General features: G+C 44.4%; 1 protein-coding gene and 1 long non-coding RNA gene across 2 annotated transcripts in view; both read left to right on the forward strand.

Annotated features, from left to right (window-relative positions):
• The window catches only part of PPM1F (protein phosphatase, Mg2+/Mn2+ dependent 1F), a 55,119-nt gene extending 37,062 nt beyond the window's left edge, over positions 1–18,057 (forward strand). Inside the window, exons 5-7 of the mRNA XM_083479061.1 lie at positions 2,830–2,973; positions 4,525–4,618; positions 10,965–18,057. Of these exons, the coding sequence (XP_083335187.1) occupies positions 2,830–2,973; positions 4,525–4,618; positions 10,965–11,332 (606 nt within the window). The 3' untranslated portion in view covers positions 11,333–18,057. The remainder of the gene's footprint in view (positions 1–2,829; positions 2,974–4,524; positions 4,619–10,964) is intronic.
• On the forward strand, positions 6,955–8,979 carry LOC310695119. The gene is made up of 2 exons (XR_014519931.1): positions 6,955–8,759; positions 8,915–8,979. It is a non-coding gene; the product is annotated as an uncharacterized lncRNA (long non-coding RNA).
• Positions 18,058–20,245: the final 2,188 nt, after the last annotated feature.

The raw sequence follows: 20,245 nt of genomic DNA on the forward strand, positions 1-20,245 counted from the left end.
ACTATATTGGTTTGCAACTAAATAGAGCACTTTTTAGAAAGTTGAAGCATAATCCAGACCTCTAATTGAGCTGTTTAGAAACAAGGTGGACATTCGCGAAGGTTAATCAACTACCATTTGACACTCCCTATGCACCTAGAGGGACAATCCCTAAGCACAATCATTTAACCACAAAATGCCCAGAACTTTCCTGAGGCCAGACTGGCAGTTAGTACTAGGGAGCAGGTGGCACTGTGGTCTAAACCACTAAGCCTCTCAGGCTTGCTGATGGGAAGGTCAGCGGTTCGAATCCGTGCAATGGGGTGAGCTCCCGTTGCTCTGTCCCGGCTCCTGCTGACCTAGCACTTCGAAAGCACACCAGTGCAAGTAGATAAATAGGTACTGCTGTGACGGGAAGTTAAATGGCGTTTCCATGTGTTCTGGTTTTCACCACGGTGTTCCGTTGTGCCAGAAGTGGTTTAGTCTTGCTGGCCACATGACCTGGAAAGCTTCTGCAGACAAATGCCAGCTCCCTTGGCCTGAAGCGAGATGAACGCTGCATCCCATAGTCACCTTTGACTGGACTAAACCATCTAGGGGGTCGGCTTTACCTTTTACCTTACTAGACAGAATAGTAGCTTTCCTTCCAATATATTTTATTTTGGGTTTTTTGACATGCATCTATTGACCTATATAAAGTGTCCTCTGGGTGGGTCTCACAAAACAGATCTACAAAGTTAAAACACTAGAAATAACACGGTGTGTGTGTGTGTGTGTGTGTGTGTGTGTGTGTATCCCTGTCCATGATCTTCACTCTTCTCACTATACCAGGATCAGCCACCAAAAATCTCTTCTCATTAATTACTCCAACCATTCTCCTCTACTGTCCCCATGTGGCTAGAATTCCCTCTCTCTGTCTGTGACGACAGTTCTGTCTTTCCCCATCTGTACTATCCATTTAAAGCAGTGTCGTGCCACTTTAAGCAGTCATGGCATCCCCCGAAGAATCTGCGAACAGTAGGTGCTGAGAGTTGTTCGGAGGCCTTTCTTTGCCTTAGGTAAAGTAAAGGTAAAGGGACCCCTGACCATTAGGTCCAGTCGTGACCGACTCTGGGGTTGCGGCGCTCATCTTGCTTTATTGGCCGAGGGAGCCAGCGTACAGCTTCCAGGTCATGTGGCCAGCATGACTAAGCCGCTTCTGGCGAACCAGAGCAGCGCACGGAAACGCCGTTTACCTTCCCGCCAGAGCGGTACCTATTTATCTACTTGCACTTTGACATGCTTTCGAACTGCTAGGTTGGCAGGAGCAGGGACTGAGCAACGGGAGCTCACCCCTTGCAGGGATTCGAACCACCAACCTTCTGATCGGCAAGTCCTAGGCTCTGTGGTTTAACCCACAGCCAGTGGCGTAGCGTGGGTTGTCACCACCCGGGGCAAGGCAAGTAATTTGTGCCCCCTAACCCGTGGATTTTAGCACTTGAGCACTCGAGTCGCCCCCCCCCCCCAGATGTTGCGGCCGGGCCCCCCTGCACCCCCCACGCTACGCCACTGCGCACAGCGCCACCCATGTCCCTTTCTCTGCCTTACAGACCTACAATTCCAAGAGTTCCCTGGAAGCTCAACCGCTCTGGGAATTCTGCCTTTACCCTCCTTTATCAGAACACAGGAAAACAGGAACAGCTTTACTGCTTAGTGAGCCGGCACACTTTGTTCCAGCTGAAAAGTGCGACAGACTTTGCTTTTTCAATTAAACCTGATCGTTCAGAGAGAGGGGTTTGGTATATTCCTGAGTGGGCCACCCCCACCCCAACCCCCACTTGATGAATAAAGCCCACAACATTGTTCTGAGAATACACTGCAAACATCTTGTTTGTTTGTTTTAATATTTAATGCTTATAATTTATGTTAATGCAAGCACTAGACCTCTCTATCTGATTGTACCTTCTCACGTTGACCACTGCGGTGGTTGATTGTAATAGATGTTTGAAAGCACTTATTGAAAAGGGTATTACTGCCAGCACTGTATTGAATAGAAACAAACCAAGATCTTTAGGAGCATCTTCTGTTGCAATAGTTTTTGAATACATGAGTGGTGTCAGATGATACAGATAATTTGGATCCTTTCCAGTCTGGGTTTAGGCTCAAAATTGGGGCAAAACAGCCTTGGTTGCCCTGATTAGTGCCTTACACTGGGGAAGGAGTGGGCATCCGCAAATCAGAGGAGGTAAAAGGTTTAATTTAGCCCAACGTTGATGGATGTGGGGGGTCTTTCTGGATCTCTCAACAGCTTTTGATTTCATTGACCATACTGTCCTTCTGGATCGGTTGTCTGGGATGGGACTCCTCAGAGGAGCAGCGTTAACAGTGGCTGCATTCCTTCTTGGATAACCAATCTCAGAAGATGGTAGCAAAACATTTATCGGCCTACAGCATGTCTCAGAGTTCTGTTCTTCCCTCGTGCCCCCCCCCCCATACTTGTTGTCATCTACATGAAACTGCTGGGAGAAGTCATCTGGAGTACGCAATAACTCTCCCAGCACTCTGGGAGAAGTCACCTAGAGTCATCCAGGCACACAGTAACTAGTTGCATTTTATTTCTTGACATGTTTTGAACAACCGGATAGAAGTCATCACAACAATAGCAACAAAAGGCTAGTGTGAATTCACTCTAATGCTTTTTACATCGCTAACAGAGTTTCTATGATCTTTGATGCACGGTTAAATAATGAGCACCAATTCTCCCCACACAGTTACATTTCATCCTTTTAAAGGCTCTTTATAACATTCCCTCCCCCTTCTCTCTCTCTCTCTCTCTCTCTCTCTCTCTCTCTCTCTCCCCAAACTATACAGAAGCTGCGCAACGGTAGCACAGGTGTGGCTGCCTTGATTGTTGGGAACAAGTTACATATAGCTTGGCTTGGCGACTCACAGGTAATGCTAGTCCGGCAAGGGAAAGCTATAACCCTGATGGAACCTCACAAGCCAGAGAGAGAGGTAACTACTGCTTCTTTGAGTTTCCCCCACAAAGCTCTTGGCCTCTTGTGTATGTACATCAATGTGGTGTAGTGGTTATGAGCGGTGGACTCGTAATCTGGTGAACCGGGTTCGCATCTCCGCTCCTCCACATGCAGCTGCGGGTGACCTTGGGCTAGTCACACTTCTCTGAAGTCTCTCAGCCTCACTCACCTCACAGAGTGTTTGTTGTGGGCGAGGAAGGGAAAGGAGATAGCCCTAAATGGCCTCGGCCCGGTATACCTGAGGGAGCATCCCCACCTCCATCATTCTGCCCAGGCACTGAGGTCCAGCTCCAAGGGCCTTCTGGCGGTTTTCTCACTGCGAGAAGTGAGGCTACAGGGAACCCTCCCATCAGATGTCAAGGAAATAAACAACCACCTGATGTTTAGAAGACATCTGAAGGCAGCCCTGTTTAGGGAAGTTTTTAATGTTTGATGTTTTATCGTGTTTTTAATATTGTGTTGGGAGCCACCCAGAGTAGCTAGGGAGGCCTGGCTAGATGGGCAGGGTATAAGTAATAAATTATCATCATCATCATCACCATCATCATCATCATCATTCCCTCTAAATCCAAACATACCAGTTATTTTGTAAGTTAAAAGGGACCACGCCAAAATAAGAGTGAGATTAATAATAGTGGGATTAATAATAATGGATTGGATGAGAGCCAATAATCTGAAGCTCATTCCAGCTAAGACTTAAGGTACTGTTAGTGGGCGGTTTCCTAGACTGGATGGATGGAAGATTGCATGCTCTTGTTAGGGTTACACTCCCTCTGAAAAAGGAGATCTGCAGCCTGGGGTTACTTCTGGATCCATTGCTGTTGCTTGAGGCTCAGGTGGACTCAGTGGCATGGAGTGCCTTCCATTAACTTTGGTTGGTGACCCAGTTGCAGCCGTATCTGGATAGGGATAGCCTAACTGATGTCATCTATGCTGTGGTAACCTCTAAGTTAGATTACTGCAACATGATGTATGTGGGGCTGCCCGTGAAGACTGTTCGGAAACTTCAGCTGGTGCAGAATTAAGTGGACAGGGTTATTGTTATAATACTATGGTATTATATTGCACTGTATTATATACAGTGGTACCTCGGGTTAAGTACTTAATTCGTTCTGGAAGTCCGTGCTTAACCTGAAACTGTTCTTAACCTGAAGCACCACTTTAGCTAATGGGGCCTCCTGCTGCCGCCGTGCTGCCGGAGCCCAATTTCTGTTCTTATCCTAAAGCAAAGTTCTTAACCTGAAGCACTATTTCTGGCTTCGTGGAGTGTGTAACCTGAAGCGTATGTAACCCGAGGTACCACTGTATAGAAATTTAATAAGTAATAAAATAGCATACAAATTTAAAAGAAGTTTTTAGCGGAAGCTGATCTGCAGTAGAATGGAAACAGGGCTGATTGCAATGAACACAGGGCAGGATAGAAATTGCTGCCTCCTTACATCCCTAGACTGGTTGGTACTGTGCTTCCTGTGCCTGTCACACCTACACCTATAGATTTAGTGAGCTTTTGTTGTTGTTGTTTATTTAGGATGAGAGACAACGCATAGAAGCCTTAGGAGGTTGCCTTATCTACATGGACTGCTGGCGTGTCAATGGAACCCTGGCTGTTTCCAGAGCTATCGGTAAGCCATGTCCTTGAAGAACATCAGCCCTAATGTGTTCATTTACCATATTTAGCTCTAATGAAATATTGTCAGCATGTAAGTGTGATGGGGCGGCTGTTGTTTGTTCTACCGCCGTTCACAACTTTGCGTTCTGCATCAGTTTGGGAGTTATTTCAAAGCACAGCCTTGACAGCTAGAAACTTCACAAGTAGCACACACACAGGGAATAGTTTGATACTGCAAGGCTTTTGTGGAAATCTGTAACGAACAAGACAAAAGCAGCCATATCCTAACTGCACAAGGCCATTTGGGGTTTTTTTTTCTTACCAACAGGCACTGCAGCATTTTTCTAACCTTGGACTGAATTGCTGCCGTTATTGCACCTACATTAATAATTGTTCCACGTGGTACATTGCCATAGTAACACAAACCTGACAGTGCACACTGCTCTTCCAGCTCCTTCCTCGAAGCATCTGTAAAACTATTTTATTATTATAGTTGTGCCTCCTGAAATGGCCCAATCATGCACTCCTATTGAGAAGTCATGGATCGTTTCCCCTCTTCACTCCATAACTTTTTGCAAAATGCTGGGGGGGGGGGAAGCTTTTTTAGGGCCAAATGTAATATAAAAATGTTTTTTTTAAAAAAATAAGCAAATAAATATCCTAGGTCAATTTTTTTATAAATGTTGATTATCATGCTGAGTGCTGCCTGTTTCTGCCATGTGAACTGCCTCCTTCCGTGAGTCGTCTGAAAGCCCAGCTCTGTGCTCCTGGGAATAAGACTACAGTGGTAAAGGTAAAGGTAAAGGGACGCCCACCATTAGGTCCAGTCGTGACCGACTCTGGGGTTGCGGCGTTCATCTTGCTTTATTGGCCGAGGGAGCCGTCATGTGGCCAGCATGACTAAGCCGCTTCTGGTGAACCAGAGCAGCGCACAGAAACGCCGTTTACCTTCCCGCCAGAGTGGTACCTATTTATCTATTTGCACTTTGACGTGCTTTCGAACTGCTAGGTTGGCAGGAGCAGGGACCGAGCAACGGGAGCTCACCCCGTCGCGGGGATTTGAACCGCCAACCTTCTGGTCGGCAAGTCCTAGGCTCTGTGGTTTAACCCACAGCGCCACCCGTGTCCCAAGACTACAGTGGTAACTCATGTTAAGTACTTAATTCGTTCTGGAGGTCCGTTCTTAACCTGAAACTGTTCTTAACTTGAAGCACCACTTTAGCTAATGGGGCTTCCTGCTGCTACCGCGCCGCCGGAGCACGATTTCTGTTCTCATCCTGAAGCAAAGTTCTTAACCCGAGGTAATATTTCTGGGTTCGGGGAGTCTGTAACCTGAAGCATATGTAACCTGAAGCATCTATAACCCAAGGTACCACTGTACATGTGAAGCAGCAGGCACCACAGTTTTGGCATGGTCTCCCAAAAGTGACCCGCCATTAGGGCTGGGCGGTATCTGGTTTTCAACATTGTGGTATATATCACCCTACTCAATATCACGATACATCACGATGTCTGAAATCGGGATGGAACTATGTAGAGAGGCATTGGCTGGCTTCACAGTTTTCCCCACGTTGTTATTTTTGCATAGCACACACACACATTAGGGCTGGGCAATGTAGCGATATAGAATCAAAAAACTGGTTTGAAGTCCATATCATGGTAACGGTTTCATAACATTCAACATGGCGGTGTGTGTGTGTGTCAGTATCGATATATAGATATATATGATGAGGGGGAAACCGTGAAGCCAATCATCACTTCTCTTGTGATTCCCTATTGCTCTGTACTATAAAATAACAGTTGCAACAATCTGTTATAGGTAAAGTAAAATCGTATCAGTTTTAGATCCCTAAGTCGTAGTTTCTGGGACATTAACCCGTTCACTTTCACATGATTATGTCCTTATTTCAGACATCATAGTATATTGGTATATCAGAATGTTTAGCTTGGTGATATGTCACTCTGTTGGAAGCCAACCCTAACACACATCATGATTCACGATATATTGCCAGGTAAAAAATTATGAAACTGATATCACGATATCGACTTCAAACTGGTTTGGGGCGATATATCACCCAGCCCTCCCCACCGTGCTCTAATTATATATTATTATATATGAGAGCCAGTGTGGTGTAGTGGTTAAGAGCGGTAGCCTCGTAATCTGGTGAACCAGGTTCGCTTCCCCGCTCCTCCACATGCAGCTGCTGGGTGACCTTGGGCCAGTCACACTTCTTTGAAGTCTCTCAGCCCCACTCACCTCACAGAGTGTTTGTTGTGGGGGAGGAAGGGAAAGGAGCATGTTAGCCACTTTGAGACTCCTTAAAGGGAGTGAAAGGCGGGATATCAAACCCAAACTCTTCTTCTCTTCTTCTATTTTATTTTTACATTTATATCCCACTTTTTCCTCCATGGAACTGAGGGTGTCATCCATGGTTCTCCCCCTCCCCATTTTACCCTCACAACAACCCTGTGAAGTAGTCAGCTCGTGGTCAGCTTCGTGGCTGAGTGGGGATTTGAAGCCTAGCTTCCCAGCTCCTAGTCTGACACTCTAACCCAGGGGTCAGCAAACTTTTTCAGCAGGGGTCCGGTCCACTGTCCCTCAGACCTTGTGGGGGGCCGGACTATGTTTTTTTGGGGGAAATGCCCAACAAATAACCCAGAGATGCATTTTAAATAAGACACACATTCTACTCATGTAAAAACACCTGGCAGGCCCTACAAATAACCCAGAGATGCATTTTAAATAAAAGGACACATTCTGCTCATGAAAAATCACCAGGCAGGCCCCACAAATAACCCAGAGATGCATTTTAAATAAAAGGACACATTCTGCTCATGAAAAATCACCAGGCAGGCCCCACAAATAACCCAGAGATGCATTTTAAATAAAAACACACATTCTACTCATGTAAAAACACACTGATTCCTGGATTGTCCACGGGCCAGATTGAGAAGGTGATTGGGCCTGATCCGGCCCCCAGGGCTTAGTTTGCCTACCCATGCCTAACCACTAAACTACACTGCACTGATCTTTTTTTGTCATCCAACTAACACACCTTTCTCTAAACTTTAGGGCAGAAGTCCTTTTTTACTTTTCTCTTCAATTGTAGGATGTGTCTTTACTAAGATTACGATGGGGTGGGACATGATGGCATCGCTGGGGGCTGCCCTAGATGATCCTTGGGGTTACTTTCCAACCCTGCAATTTTATGATTCTAAGCAGCAAAGTACCAAAGCTTCCAAGAAAAACAAAAAAAATCCAGAAGGGGATACAAACCAGAGGCATTTCCAAATTAATTCATAGAAGCGTTCCTTAATTTTGATTAACTGCTTTTACAAGTAGTTGCATATTTTACGTGTTTAACCTTCTTGCGGGGGTTGGGGGACAGAAAGGCAAAATAATGGGTTTTAACATTTAAAATAATTCTATATGCACGTGGGTGTGTTTGTTTCATCAGTAGCTCACTGGTGAAAATCTACTCCCTTGCCAGTATTAGACATTAGACATGACGCTGCCGACAGCAAAGCAAGACTCAGAGTTTTCAGACTCCAACTGTGTGTGAAGAGGAAGAACCATTTGCTGCAACATTCATATTGAAAATTGAGAAGAGCCCTGGAAAACAGAATAATGAGCTGGAGGACTGCAGCCGCATTCTGGGGCTCATTTAAGACACCATGCCAAACCACGGCTAAGGAAGCTTTGCGTGAACTGACAACGCCTGGGTTTGCAATACCAAAGTTGGAACCTATGGTTTGACACAGATTTGCAAACCATGGTTAGTGCTAAGTTTGGCTTGGCGCGATTCCTGAATTAAGAATGCATAGTTACTGCTGTTGCTCTGCCTTCGAAGCTGCTGCACCATGGAGACGAGAGAGAGCTTAGGAGATTATGAAACAGTGTGCCGAGAGGAGGGAAAACAAAATCAGACAAGCAGTTCTAATCCACAGTTTGCATCTTCGGGAGCTTCAGCAACGGCTGGGATTCTAAACTGTAGTTATCGCAAATTATGGTTCTCCCATAATTCGGAGATAGGGAGGCATTTGACAGTGAGGTAGGGGAACCAGGAAGGCGGGGCCTAAAGTCTCTTCCTGTTAGACGGGGGGGGGGGGTTGGTCAGAAGTTCCCATCCATCTTACTGCCTGACACAAGGAAGGCCAGTGGCGTAGCGTGGGTTGTCAGCACCTGGGGCAAGGCAAGTAATTTGCGCCCCCTAACCCGTGGATTTGCGCCCCCTAACCCTAACCCCCAGATGTTGCGCCCGGTGCGGCCGGCCCCCCCTGCACCCCCCACGCTACGCCACTGAGGAAGGCTGTTGGAAGTGGGGAGTCAGAGGCGTCCAGACTCTCTTTTTAAGTAAAGAAAAACAAAGAAAACGGTACAAAAATATTGGTCCTCATTCTCCCTGCACCATCTTGGCTGACGTTCATTACAGGAACTCCTTCAAGACATGCTGTGTTCCTATGCTTCTCTCCCCCCCCCCCAAAGGAGTTATATTAAAGCAAATGTAAATCAAGGCAAAATCTGCAAGTTCCTGCTTAGGCAGAACATTTGAGGATTTCAAGGGAAGCTTTTTTTAAAAAAGAAAAAAGAAAATAAAACCCTTTGGGAAGATCAACAAGATTTTTCACTTATCCACTGAAAACCTTCAGTTCTAGCCCTGTAGTCCTGGTTCACCACCTGCCTGCAATGGGATTTTTGAAAGACCTTTACAGCAACAATTTCTTCCCCAAGAGGCCTGTGGGTGGATGCCTGTGGCATGACTGGGGTGCATGCACATGTACACACGCTCTTTTTTTCATGCACCACATTTGATCACACACAGAGAGAGGCAACTCTTTCAAAGCAGTGACTGCATTTGCGATAGACAACCAAACCCCTGCTTTCCAAAGTCCCTTCTCTGCTGGGGAAGAGCAGAGCAGATTTCTTTCCATCCTAGCAAAGATAAATTGTGCTTCATTACCTGTTTGGTGTGCTAAGGAGGAGGTTTTAAAGGAGAGAAAAATGCACAAAGATGACTCTCCCTATGTGACTACCTTCCCATTGAAATAGAGAAGTGTAGAGAAGTGGCCTTCATTGGATCAGAAGCGCTGACAGACCTGGGGTGGGGTGGGAAGATTAAAGCCCCCCCCCCCCGCTCCTTATTTGTTTGGATGATTTTTAATTGTGCTTCATCTTCGTGTGGTTTTTAACTTTATGTGTACACCACTCAGCAATTCTGAATATTAAGTAGTACAGCGGTACCTCGGGTTACATACACTTCACGTTACATACGCTTCAGGTTACAGACTCCACTAACCCAGAAATAGTGCTTCAGGTTAAGAACTTTGCTTCAGGATGAGAACAGAAATCATGCTCCGGTGGCACGGCAGCAGCAGGAGGCCCCATTAGCTAAAGTGGTGCTTCAGGTTAAGAACAGTTTCAGGTTAAGAACGGACCTCCGGAACGAATTAAGGACTTAACCTGAGGTACCACTGTAGCCGCCTTTGTAGGGAAACAGTTAATGAGCTCTTCTGCAATGGTGTTCTGTTGTGGGTGCGTTCTGCAAAGCGTTCTAGACAAGATAACAGTGCATCGACAGTGGATTTAATTCTACTTTATTACTGTACAGTGGTACCTCGGGTTACATACGCTTCAGGTTACATACCCTTCAGGTTACAGACTCCGCTAACCCAGTAATAGTACCTCAGGTTAAGAACTTTGCTTCAGGATGAGAACAGAAATCTTGCTCCGGCAGTGCGGCGGCAGCGGGAGGCCCCATTAGCTAAAGTGGTGCTTCAGGTTAAGAACAGTTTCAGGTTAAGAACGGGCCTCCGGAACGAATTAAGTACTTAACCCGAGGTATCACTGTATACACATACCTGGAATGAAATAAATATACACAAGATCACTGTCTCTGCATTGCAGTTTGCAATGTTTTCTCCTCAGCTGTGGGAATGCCTTGTCAGGTCGCAAAGCTTGGCTTGGCATGCAGATCACCCACCCTTGGTTTAGAGCAGGCATGTCCAAAGTCCGTCTTGGGGGCCAACAACATTGGTCGGCCCTCACGCATGTTCATTTCATCAAATCTGTCCCTCTTTGAAAAAAGTTTGGGCACCCCTGGTTTAGAGCTACGCTTCCCAAACTTGTGTCTCCAGTCGTTTTTGGACTGCAATTCCCATAATCCTTGACTCCTGGCCCTGCTAGTTAGGGTTGATGGGAGTTGTAGTCCAACATCAGTTCGAAACCCAAGTTTGGGAAACCCTGATTTAGAGCTTCACCTTAAAGGCAAAGTTTGACGGCTCTGAAAAAGGAATGGGGCAGTCGGGATTTTGTACCTCGTATGGTGATTTACTTCATTCTCTCCTGCTTGCTTTTTTAGGCGACCCACTCCAAAAGCCTTATATCTCCGGCTGTGCAGATAGTGCATCGTTTGAGCTAACTGGTGCCGAAGATTATGTGCTTCTCGCTTGCGACGGATTCTTTGACACCATCCAGCCATTTGAGGTGGTGGACCATGTTCTAGAGCACTTAATGCAAAACAAAGGGGACGGCCTCAAGACTGCGGAGAGGCTAGTGGCAGCCGCAAAGGAAAGTGGATCCAGTGACAACATCACTGTCCTGGTGGTGTTTCTAAGGGAGCCCAAAGACATCATGTCCGACTGCCTCAGAGACCCTAGAAGCTGCTCTGCTGACGACTGCACAGGGAACCCGCTCCTTAACTTTTTCAGCTCCGAGAAGAACCATTGAAATGGAAGAGGAAAGGGTGACTATCAAATCCATTTAAAGCACAACATGCAAACGTAAGCAAGTTTAAATGGGGGTGGGATTCCTTTTACCACTGGAAAATGAAAGCTATTGTGTGGCAGACAAGATGCAAGAACTTAAGTATTTCAAAACCCAGGGTTGCCTTCAACTAAGCTGCTCAAGAGTAGGCCCTTTAGAAATCAGTGGACATAAACTAGTCATGCCTGTGGATTTCAATGGGTCTGGTCTATGGTTCTTCCATAACTCCGGCCAGTGTCTGGATTGTACCATTTTAGATTGCAGGTTCAGGGAATGCATAACTGAATGTCCCTTCGTGCAAAAAAGAAAAGAAAAAAAATCCAACAGCCCTCTTAGATGCAGCTAAACGATACCTGAGTGAAGGCTTCTAACCTTGCTTCTCTCTGGCTGCATTTCATCACAGTGGTAAACCACAGTTTGAAATAATACATGGTTTAACATCCATGAGTGCTTTCCGGACTGTGCTCTGCAGAGGAGAAAACGAAGCCAGAGTTTGACTTGATGTGGCCTGGTTTGTCTCCTCCAAACAAACCATGACCAGTAAGTCAGAACCAACATTGGCTAATGGTTTGTGTGGAGGAAATGAACTGTAAGGCTCGGTTCATGTGACTTGTTTCCTCTTGTGCATGACGCAGGAGCAGGGAAATTTAAAAAAGGCTTGTATACCACAAAGAAATGATAGTTCATTTTAAATGTTTTTATTTTAATGTTGAGTGCGGACCAGGTCTCTGACACAACAGTTTTCTGTGTGGAGGGTTTGGTTTGGTTTGGTTTGGTTTTTAAATGGAGGAGCATTCAGTCATGCAAATCCCCATCTAAAGCCTGCCATGAAACAACTCAGACACAAGGCCTCAAAAAGTCTGGTGGTTTTGCATTTACTTCTTTGAAGTAGTTTTAAGCCTGCCAATTCATATCCCTATCTCTTGGGGAGATGGTAAAATAACATACTGTATGTTAAAGATCAATACTCGGAACCCTCTGGAATAATTTTAAATATCATTTCAAGTAGCATTTAGATGCTACTTAATGATAAGCGTGAATAAGCTACCACACCCTCACCAAAGATGAGTGAATTGCTGTGGACAGATTCAGTATTAAACAAAGTACCAGATACTGGAACATCACAATATTGTCTTGCATAAGAGCTTGACGTCCCCTTCTCTTCATTGCATACCAAAGAAAATATTACTAAGGAATATCAAGAACATGTTAATGAGGCTTCAGAAGAAAGGGAGCTTAGATACTGAAATGGAAAATGCATTTCCGAAAATAATACCTACTAACGTACCAAACTATGAGCATAGGAAACGTCTGTAGGAAGGTGCCATTACTTGTAAACACCATTAGTGTCATGGAGGCAATTTTAATGCAGTGGGTTGCAGCCAGTTCACAAACAAAACTCTTGATTGAGCCTTATCCATTCCATTGAGTGTACAAGGAGACAGCATTCAATGGCTTTCCAGGGTTTTACCATTCCATCCTACTGGTGCCTATTAAGTACTAAGGATAAAATATTTTGTCATCCGGTTTGAAAAGACATTGGCCACGTTCACATGGCGTGTTAAGCTATGGTTTGTTTTATCCATGGTTTGTTGGAACAAACCAAAGTAAGTCTCACTGATGAGCAAATTAACCATAGCTTGTTCTGCCTAATGTTGATTTCATTTTCTAACTACTCTTGCCACACATCCTATCTGGGGAGGGGCACCAAAATAATCCAGGATTACGCCAGGATAGTAGGCGTAGCAAGAAACTATGGGTAGCGCAAGCCAAAGTTTGTAAGCCAACTTCAAACCATAGTTTCATATTCTGGTTTGGTGGCCACAGGCAAACCATAGATAGTTGACTGAGGTGGGTTAACAAACTACAGCTAAGATAAGCAGACCATGGCTTCATGTTAAGAACAATGGGCTGGTTTGAACATGTTATGTGCATCTCATTGTGAATATAACATTTAGTATTTTATTATTTTTATACTCTTCTGTGGTTGAGGACTTTTTTTAGGTGTGTTATGTTCAAAGCTTTATTTATATCAGGATTTAGATGTATATAACTGCTATTTTTTTGCCACTGGTATTTAAAACTGGCCACTCTCAAGTGCCATATGTCATTCTGACACAGATGCAAAGGGCTGCTTCTTCTGTCATGATGTGTGAAGTGTTAGTTTTTATATTCATTTTGAGGAGGTGATCTATTATGTTAATTTAAATACTTGTAAAGCACTTAAGGCTTTCTTGATGTATGCAGGAACTGGTGTGGGGAAGAACCTTTTCATTTAAAATATTATTGCGGGGGGCATGCTATTTTTAAAGCTTTCCCAAGAAGGTGTGATTTTGATCTAAAGGAAATGTTCGGCTGCCCTTTTAGCAAGAGGAAAGGACGCAGGTAGTGCTGTGGGTTAAACCACAGAGCCTAGGGCTTGCTGATCAGAAGGTTGGTGGTTCGAATCCCCATAACAGGGTGAGCTCCCGTTGCTTGGTCCCTGCTCCTGCCAACCTAGCAGTTCAAAAGCACGTCAGAGTGCAAATAGATAAATAGGTACCGCTCTGGCGGGAAGGTAAACGGTGTTTCCGTGCGCTGCTCTGGTTCGCCAGAAGCGGCTTAGTCATGCTGGCCACATGACCCAGAAGCTGTGCGCCAGCTCCCTCAGCCAATAAAGCGAGATGAGTGCATGCACCACTCTGGCGAGACAGTCCGTGTGCTTGATCGAACTCCACACCAAAATGCTTCTCCTTGCCCATTTAAATCCTCAACTCAACTTCTAAAAATGTCGCCGCCTGTTCACTGCACTCCTCAAGCAAAATATTGGAGCGGTGTCCTTTTGAAGAGCCTTGGGCAGCAATCCCCATTCCCACCGAAACTATATGGCAAAACTCTTATATATTTCAATGAGGCCTAGCCACTTATAAATTCCAACCCCATATATGTATACTTGTAAAAGGAATATTAATCAAATCAAATATACTAGAGGGACCTGCCACCACTAGTCTATAAACTAGAAATGCATAGCTTACTGGTGTAAACAGGGACATTTTCCTTCCCAAGGGGAAAAGGCTTCCTGTCACATCCTGTTAATCTGTTTGACATGCAGTGTTTTGCAGAACCTTTGAGAGAGCAAGGGAATGCACAGAACAATTTTTAGAACAATGGGGGAGGGGATTTTTTATTTTATTTTTAAGTAAATCCACCCTCTAATAGTGGTAAGGGAGGGATGGGAAAGCATTTAAGAATTATTAGTGCCTGCTTTTGAAAGGAAGGTGGGCTGGGAAATAGAGCTACATATGCCTTGCTTCTTATCGAGAGATGCAGAGCGCTGGAGGAAGCCAGAAATCTTATGCTGGGAGGGTGAATCTGATAAATATAGCTATATAGAGACATTGGATGGTACAAGGCGGCTGGCAGAGATGATAAGAACTGTCTTAAATACGTTTGGGGTAGGGAGTTCTCAAAGCATATAGATGCCCGTGTGTTTGTCAATCCTAGGGCATTTCCCAAATACAGCGTGCAAGAAATAATGTGTGCGTGTCAGTACTTGCATGTACAGAAATGATACACACAGAGAGAGTACATGCAAGTACTGCCACACACCTGCACCTGCTGCTGTAAGTGAATTTCCTGAAGGCTGCTGATGGCTTGGCTTGATACTGCAGGTTTTCTTCTGATAGGATGAACAACGAAGGGGTTGTTTCGGCAGATTTGGCAGCTGAATAACGTTAATCACAGCAATGACTTTAATCGTTGACGCTGAGTGGAACTCAGGAGTGGGATGATGCCTTGCTTCTGTTCCCTACCCCCAAACCCCACAGCTTCGCTTCTTTTCCGTGCGCTCCCAAAGCAATTAGAATCTTTTTCGCAAAAAGCTCTAAAACTTCTAGAAAGAAAGTTGCCCTCGTTTGACATGGGCTTTGCTCTCCGTGTTCTGGCACCGCCTGCTTTTGCCTGTTGGCTTAGACCAGTAAATGACTTCATCACCTGAACCAAAGTGGTCATGTTTCGGGTGAGGTGGGCAGCACCCTGAAAATCTCTCTTTGCCAGGTACTGGGTGGCAGAGGATGATTCACGCAGTACTTTATCCTCATTTATGCCCAGGTCTCTACGACTAGAAAGGGAGCACAGCACCTTTAATCATTCTGTGGGCCACCCTCCCTTCTAAGCAAGCTTCCTATATCCTAGTTTCTACACACATAAACCTCTCTGTTTTTCCAGAGGCACCAGAAATACATTCTAGCCAGGCAAGAACACTCAAGGGGTGGTATCAAGATGAAGCCCAGAGGCCACATAGAGAGACCTCCGTTTCACTGTAGTCAATGCACGAGTCAGGCATAAGAACAGTGTTTCTCAAATTTGGCTCTCCAGCTGTCGTTGGACTACAACTCCCATCATCCCTGGCAACTGCTCCTGCTAGCTAGGGATGATGGGAGTTGTAGTCCAAGGACATCTTGGAGGCCGCAGAGGTTTCCCACCCAACAGCAAGGTCCCTTTGGAGAGCTAAATGCATGGTATGCTGGCAACATCAGCCCTGCATACTTTGAAAAATCATGGAATCATAGAATTGTGGAGTTGGAACGCTGGCTATGGGCAGCGGTTCTCAACCTGTGGGTCCCCAGATGTTGTTGGACTACAACTCCCATCATCCCTGAGCTCTGGCCTTGCTAGCTAGGGGTGATGGGAGTTGTAGTTCAACAACATCTGGGGACCCACAGGTTGAGAAAGGCTGCTATGGGGTAATGAATTCCTGTTTAGTCCCCAGAACCAAGTTGACTTGAATTCGAAGGAAGAGGAGATAAAATATATATGTTTCATAGTCAGCTGTCAGTTGATAGAAATGGAAACCAGCTGCTGCTGCTGTTTCTTCCTTTATGGATTCAAAGCCCCCCAACTCATTACCTTTCTTAATGACAGGGATGGTTTAATACTACTGTTTACTCTCTATATGTTACAATATGTCAAACACATAGACTTTTAACTGCTGTAAGTTTTATTCAGTGGGAATGTATAGTTATACGAGCCCAAAATATGGGTGGGACAGTCACTGTCGGATAGCCAAGTCCTCCTGTTCCATTTTGCCTCTTCTTTGCCTTATTTTCTGGTCTTCTAACTAGAATGACCACTCACAGCCTCAGACGTGTACTATTTGGACTTGAATTCTCCCTGGAGGTTCATTACATCAGGAGCTGCCCTGCTAAATTTCTTCCAGGGCTTAGATTCCACTGACAAACTGCGGAAGTCAGATTCATACTACACAGTTTTGCAAAAGCAATAGAAATGCAGTTGTAGGGCCAGAACATTCAGTGTGCGGAAGACTATAAAAGTAAAGGAAGGCCATGAAATCAGCCCTCCATGCAAGCATTTATATGAATGCATAGCCTTGTAGAGTAGCAGCTTAGGGATGGGAGGTGGGGGAATTTGTTTCTGTCTGCATTTTAGTGAGAAGCTAGCTAATGCACACTTCTGGAACCAGAGTGTGAACCCAAACGCAATCATTGTGCAGGGCACCAAAACTAGGGTTGCCATACGTCTGGAATTTGTCCGGTATTTCAATGATGGAATTATCGTCGGTTGGAAATCGGTAAAATGTAACACAATGAAGTGTGCGTTGCTTTCCCAAAACCAGCTTTTGTGCCCCGGATTTTTACCTCTTGAAATATGGCAACCCTAACCAAAACATGTATTTTGACCCTTAAAAGCATTAACCACTTGACCACACGTCTTTAATAAGTTTTTTTTTCTACTTCCCATCCTACAGTTTTAAAGAGCAGATTCTCAGACAACATAATTCTGCCTTATTGTTACTGTTATTATTACGATGATGATGATGATGATTTTGCAGCATACGGCCTATATAAAGAGCCCACTCTCTGGACAGTCTGTTGGCCATCTTTGCTTTGGCCAAACTAGAGACGATCAAGCTGCTACGCTTAATAATGCAACATGCTTTTTGTCGAGCCGTTTCGCCAGCATTTGGCATATTATATAACTACAGAAGTACAAGCAGTAATGCTCCTCTTCTGTAACTACTCCTGCTGATTCCTCCCCCCGCAAGTTGTCAGTATTAATGACTTTGAGAGTACTTAACTGTTGCTTTATCTTGGCAGCATTCCTTCATTCTGCCCTGTTGCCTAACCAACCTTGAAAGGAACCCCAACAAAAATTATGTTTAGAAGTAAGGAAGTTTTTATTCTGTGTGTCATTTTAAACGTAATCCTATTTATTTTTAAACACTGTCTGCTGATAACGAAGACTGGAAAAGGGTGGGCTTTTATAAACTGTTGCTCTGGTACTTTGGTAGCCAGAGTTTTGTTAGCTTTTTCATAGTTACGATATGTGCATGAACTGTAACCCTGTTCTTACTAATCATGATTATATGCTTATTCAGATTGTAACTTCTTTAAGCACACAGATTTTCCTAATGGTGCTTGTGTATATTCTGCAATATTCCCTGTTATTTATTTTTGCATGAGGTTGGTTGGATTTGTGTGTGTGTATTATATATGTAATATGTGTATATTATATAGTATGTGTATATTATATATATAATTTTTCCAGTATTCGCACAGAGTGCCTCATGTACCTATTTGCGTACCATCAGGAAGAAAATGCGGAGAATATTGGCGGGGGGGGGGGGATCACTGGCTATAGGATGTGATAGTTTGAAGTGTTAATAAACGACGAAAATGTTTCATTTGTCCTTTTCTGCGCTTCATTTACAAATGGTGTGCTTTTCCACAACTCATGGAGACCAGAATCATTTTTACTTTGGGTTCCACCCCACCTCCCCAGTTGTTATTTCATCCATCCTTTCTCTTTGCCAAACTGTGAAAAAGAAAAGCTTTGAAAAGAAAATGTGGAAAGGGTGTTTCTTCCACACAGCTGGATTGTAGCTGCATTGTTTTCCAGCTGTCACAACAAGTTTTTTGTTTTGTTTTCTGGGAGAGAAAGTGGGAGTGGGGAGAGAAAACCCACTGCACCCTAGTGATTCTGGAAAAGATGGAACTGCAATGTCTCATAGCTTGCAACAGAGTTTACCTGAGAGTGGGTATGGGGAACCTTTGACCCGCCAGATGTTGATGTACTACAACTCCCATCAGGCCCAAGCAAGCATGGCATGGGATTACGGGAGTTGTAGTTCATCAGTGTCTGGAAGCCCAGAGGCTCCCTACACCCACCTTAGAAGAATGGCTGCATGGGTTGTTATCATAGCTGTCAACTTACAGATTTGAAAATAAGGGACCAGCAGCCTCGAAAAGGGACGCGGGTGGCGCTGTGGGTTAAACCACAGAGCTTAGGACTTGCTGTAAGTCACCCAGAGTGGCTGGGGAAACCCAGCCAGATAGGCGGAATATAAATAATAAAATTCTTATTCTTATGCTTACATCAAGCCTCTAGAACCAGCAATTCCTAGCCTTTGGTTCCCAGGCAAATTTGGGCTGTAACACCCACCATCCCTAGATGGCATAGTCCATGTGCAAGAATGATGGGAATTTTAGTCAGGAACATCTTGAGTGCCAGAGGTTCCCATCCCTGCACCATGGCTTAGACTAGACCAGCGGTTCTCAACCTGTGGGTCCCCAGATGTTGTTGGACTACAACTCCCATCATCCATGGCTAGCAAGGCCAGAGCTCAGGGATGATGGGAGTTGTAGTCCAACAACATCTGGGGACCCACAGGTTGAGAACCGCTGGACTAGACAATGCTCTTAACTTTTTGTTTTTGTTTTTTACAGATTTACTGTTCCCATGCTATTCTACCCACAGACACTGGGGCAGGGAGATTAATACCCATGGCACCCAAATGTAGCAAAAAATACCCATTTTATTCACCTGTGCCTGTTTAAGCTTCCCAGAGACTTTGGGTACAAGGTAAAGAAACCAAACATAGTTGCTATTGCTGTCATACAGCTGGTGGGTTTTTTTTATTTTTGCAAGAAAGTTTTTACCTGTTTGCTTTGTCTTTGTGGTGCTACCTACAAACTCTCAAAAAAGAAGTATCGCTGTGGAAGGAGTGTGCTGACACCACTTTGAGCTGCTGTCTGAAGACTGGAATTGCTCCTAGTGTATTTGCTTTTCAAAGCCACTTTCTGATCCAAAACAAGAGACTTGATCTTTGCTCTGATTTGTTTTCAAAAATGTTAAGTATTGAACCACTGCACACAGAATGGTAGCTATTGATGTGACCTGAAAGGATCGTGCTTTCAGCCTTCCGGCAAAGAGGGGAAAGGCAAGGTAGGGATTATCAAAGCAGAATGGTCAATAAACTTTTTCCTCTTTGTGAAAAATAAAATCATCCCCCTGTCAAGTGTTCAAAGCTTTTGAAATAAAATACAGTCAAAACAAAACAATTTATGCCACATTATAAATGTCTATGCTAGTATTGAAACTTCTTCCAGGGAACGGCAAAGATATTAATGGGGTAACTGTGTTAAATACAAATGCAAGAGTTGCCAAGTAAATTAGAAGAATCAGGAATGTTTGTTTATAACTGGAATATTGTTCTATGCTGGAATTTGCAAAACAATCCGGATAGGCAAAGAGTGATGAGATCCTTATAGACTGGAAAATAATATTGTTGATGAGCTTCAAGGGCTTTAGTAATTTTCATGATGTGATCTAAATAGACTCGTTTGCTGTGAAAAATCAAAATCTTGTGTGTGAAATTTTTTTATTGTACTTTGTTTCTACACTTTATTGTTGATAAGCAAAACACGTAGTCTAATGGCATCTTATTAACACAGATGTGTGTGGCCCCCTTTATCTTCAGCACATCTCAACTTTTCACAGAAATGTCAGAGATACCAACCACCTCCTCTGTTCTGTGGCCTTCTGACACCTCTTTATATTAACTTTTGTGTGTGTTTGTGTGTCAGCTGAGAATAACCT

This window comes from Podarcis liolepis (assembly GCF_965112155.1).
Source record: "Podarcis liolepis genome assembly, chromosome: 15".
In the NCBI taxonomy this organism is placed as follows: domain Eukaryota; kingdom Metazoa; phylum Chordata; class Lepidosauria; order Squamata; family Lacertidae; genus Podarcis; species Podarcis liolepis.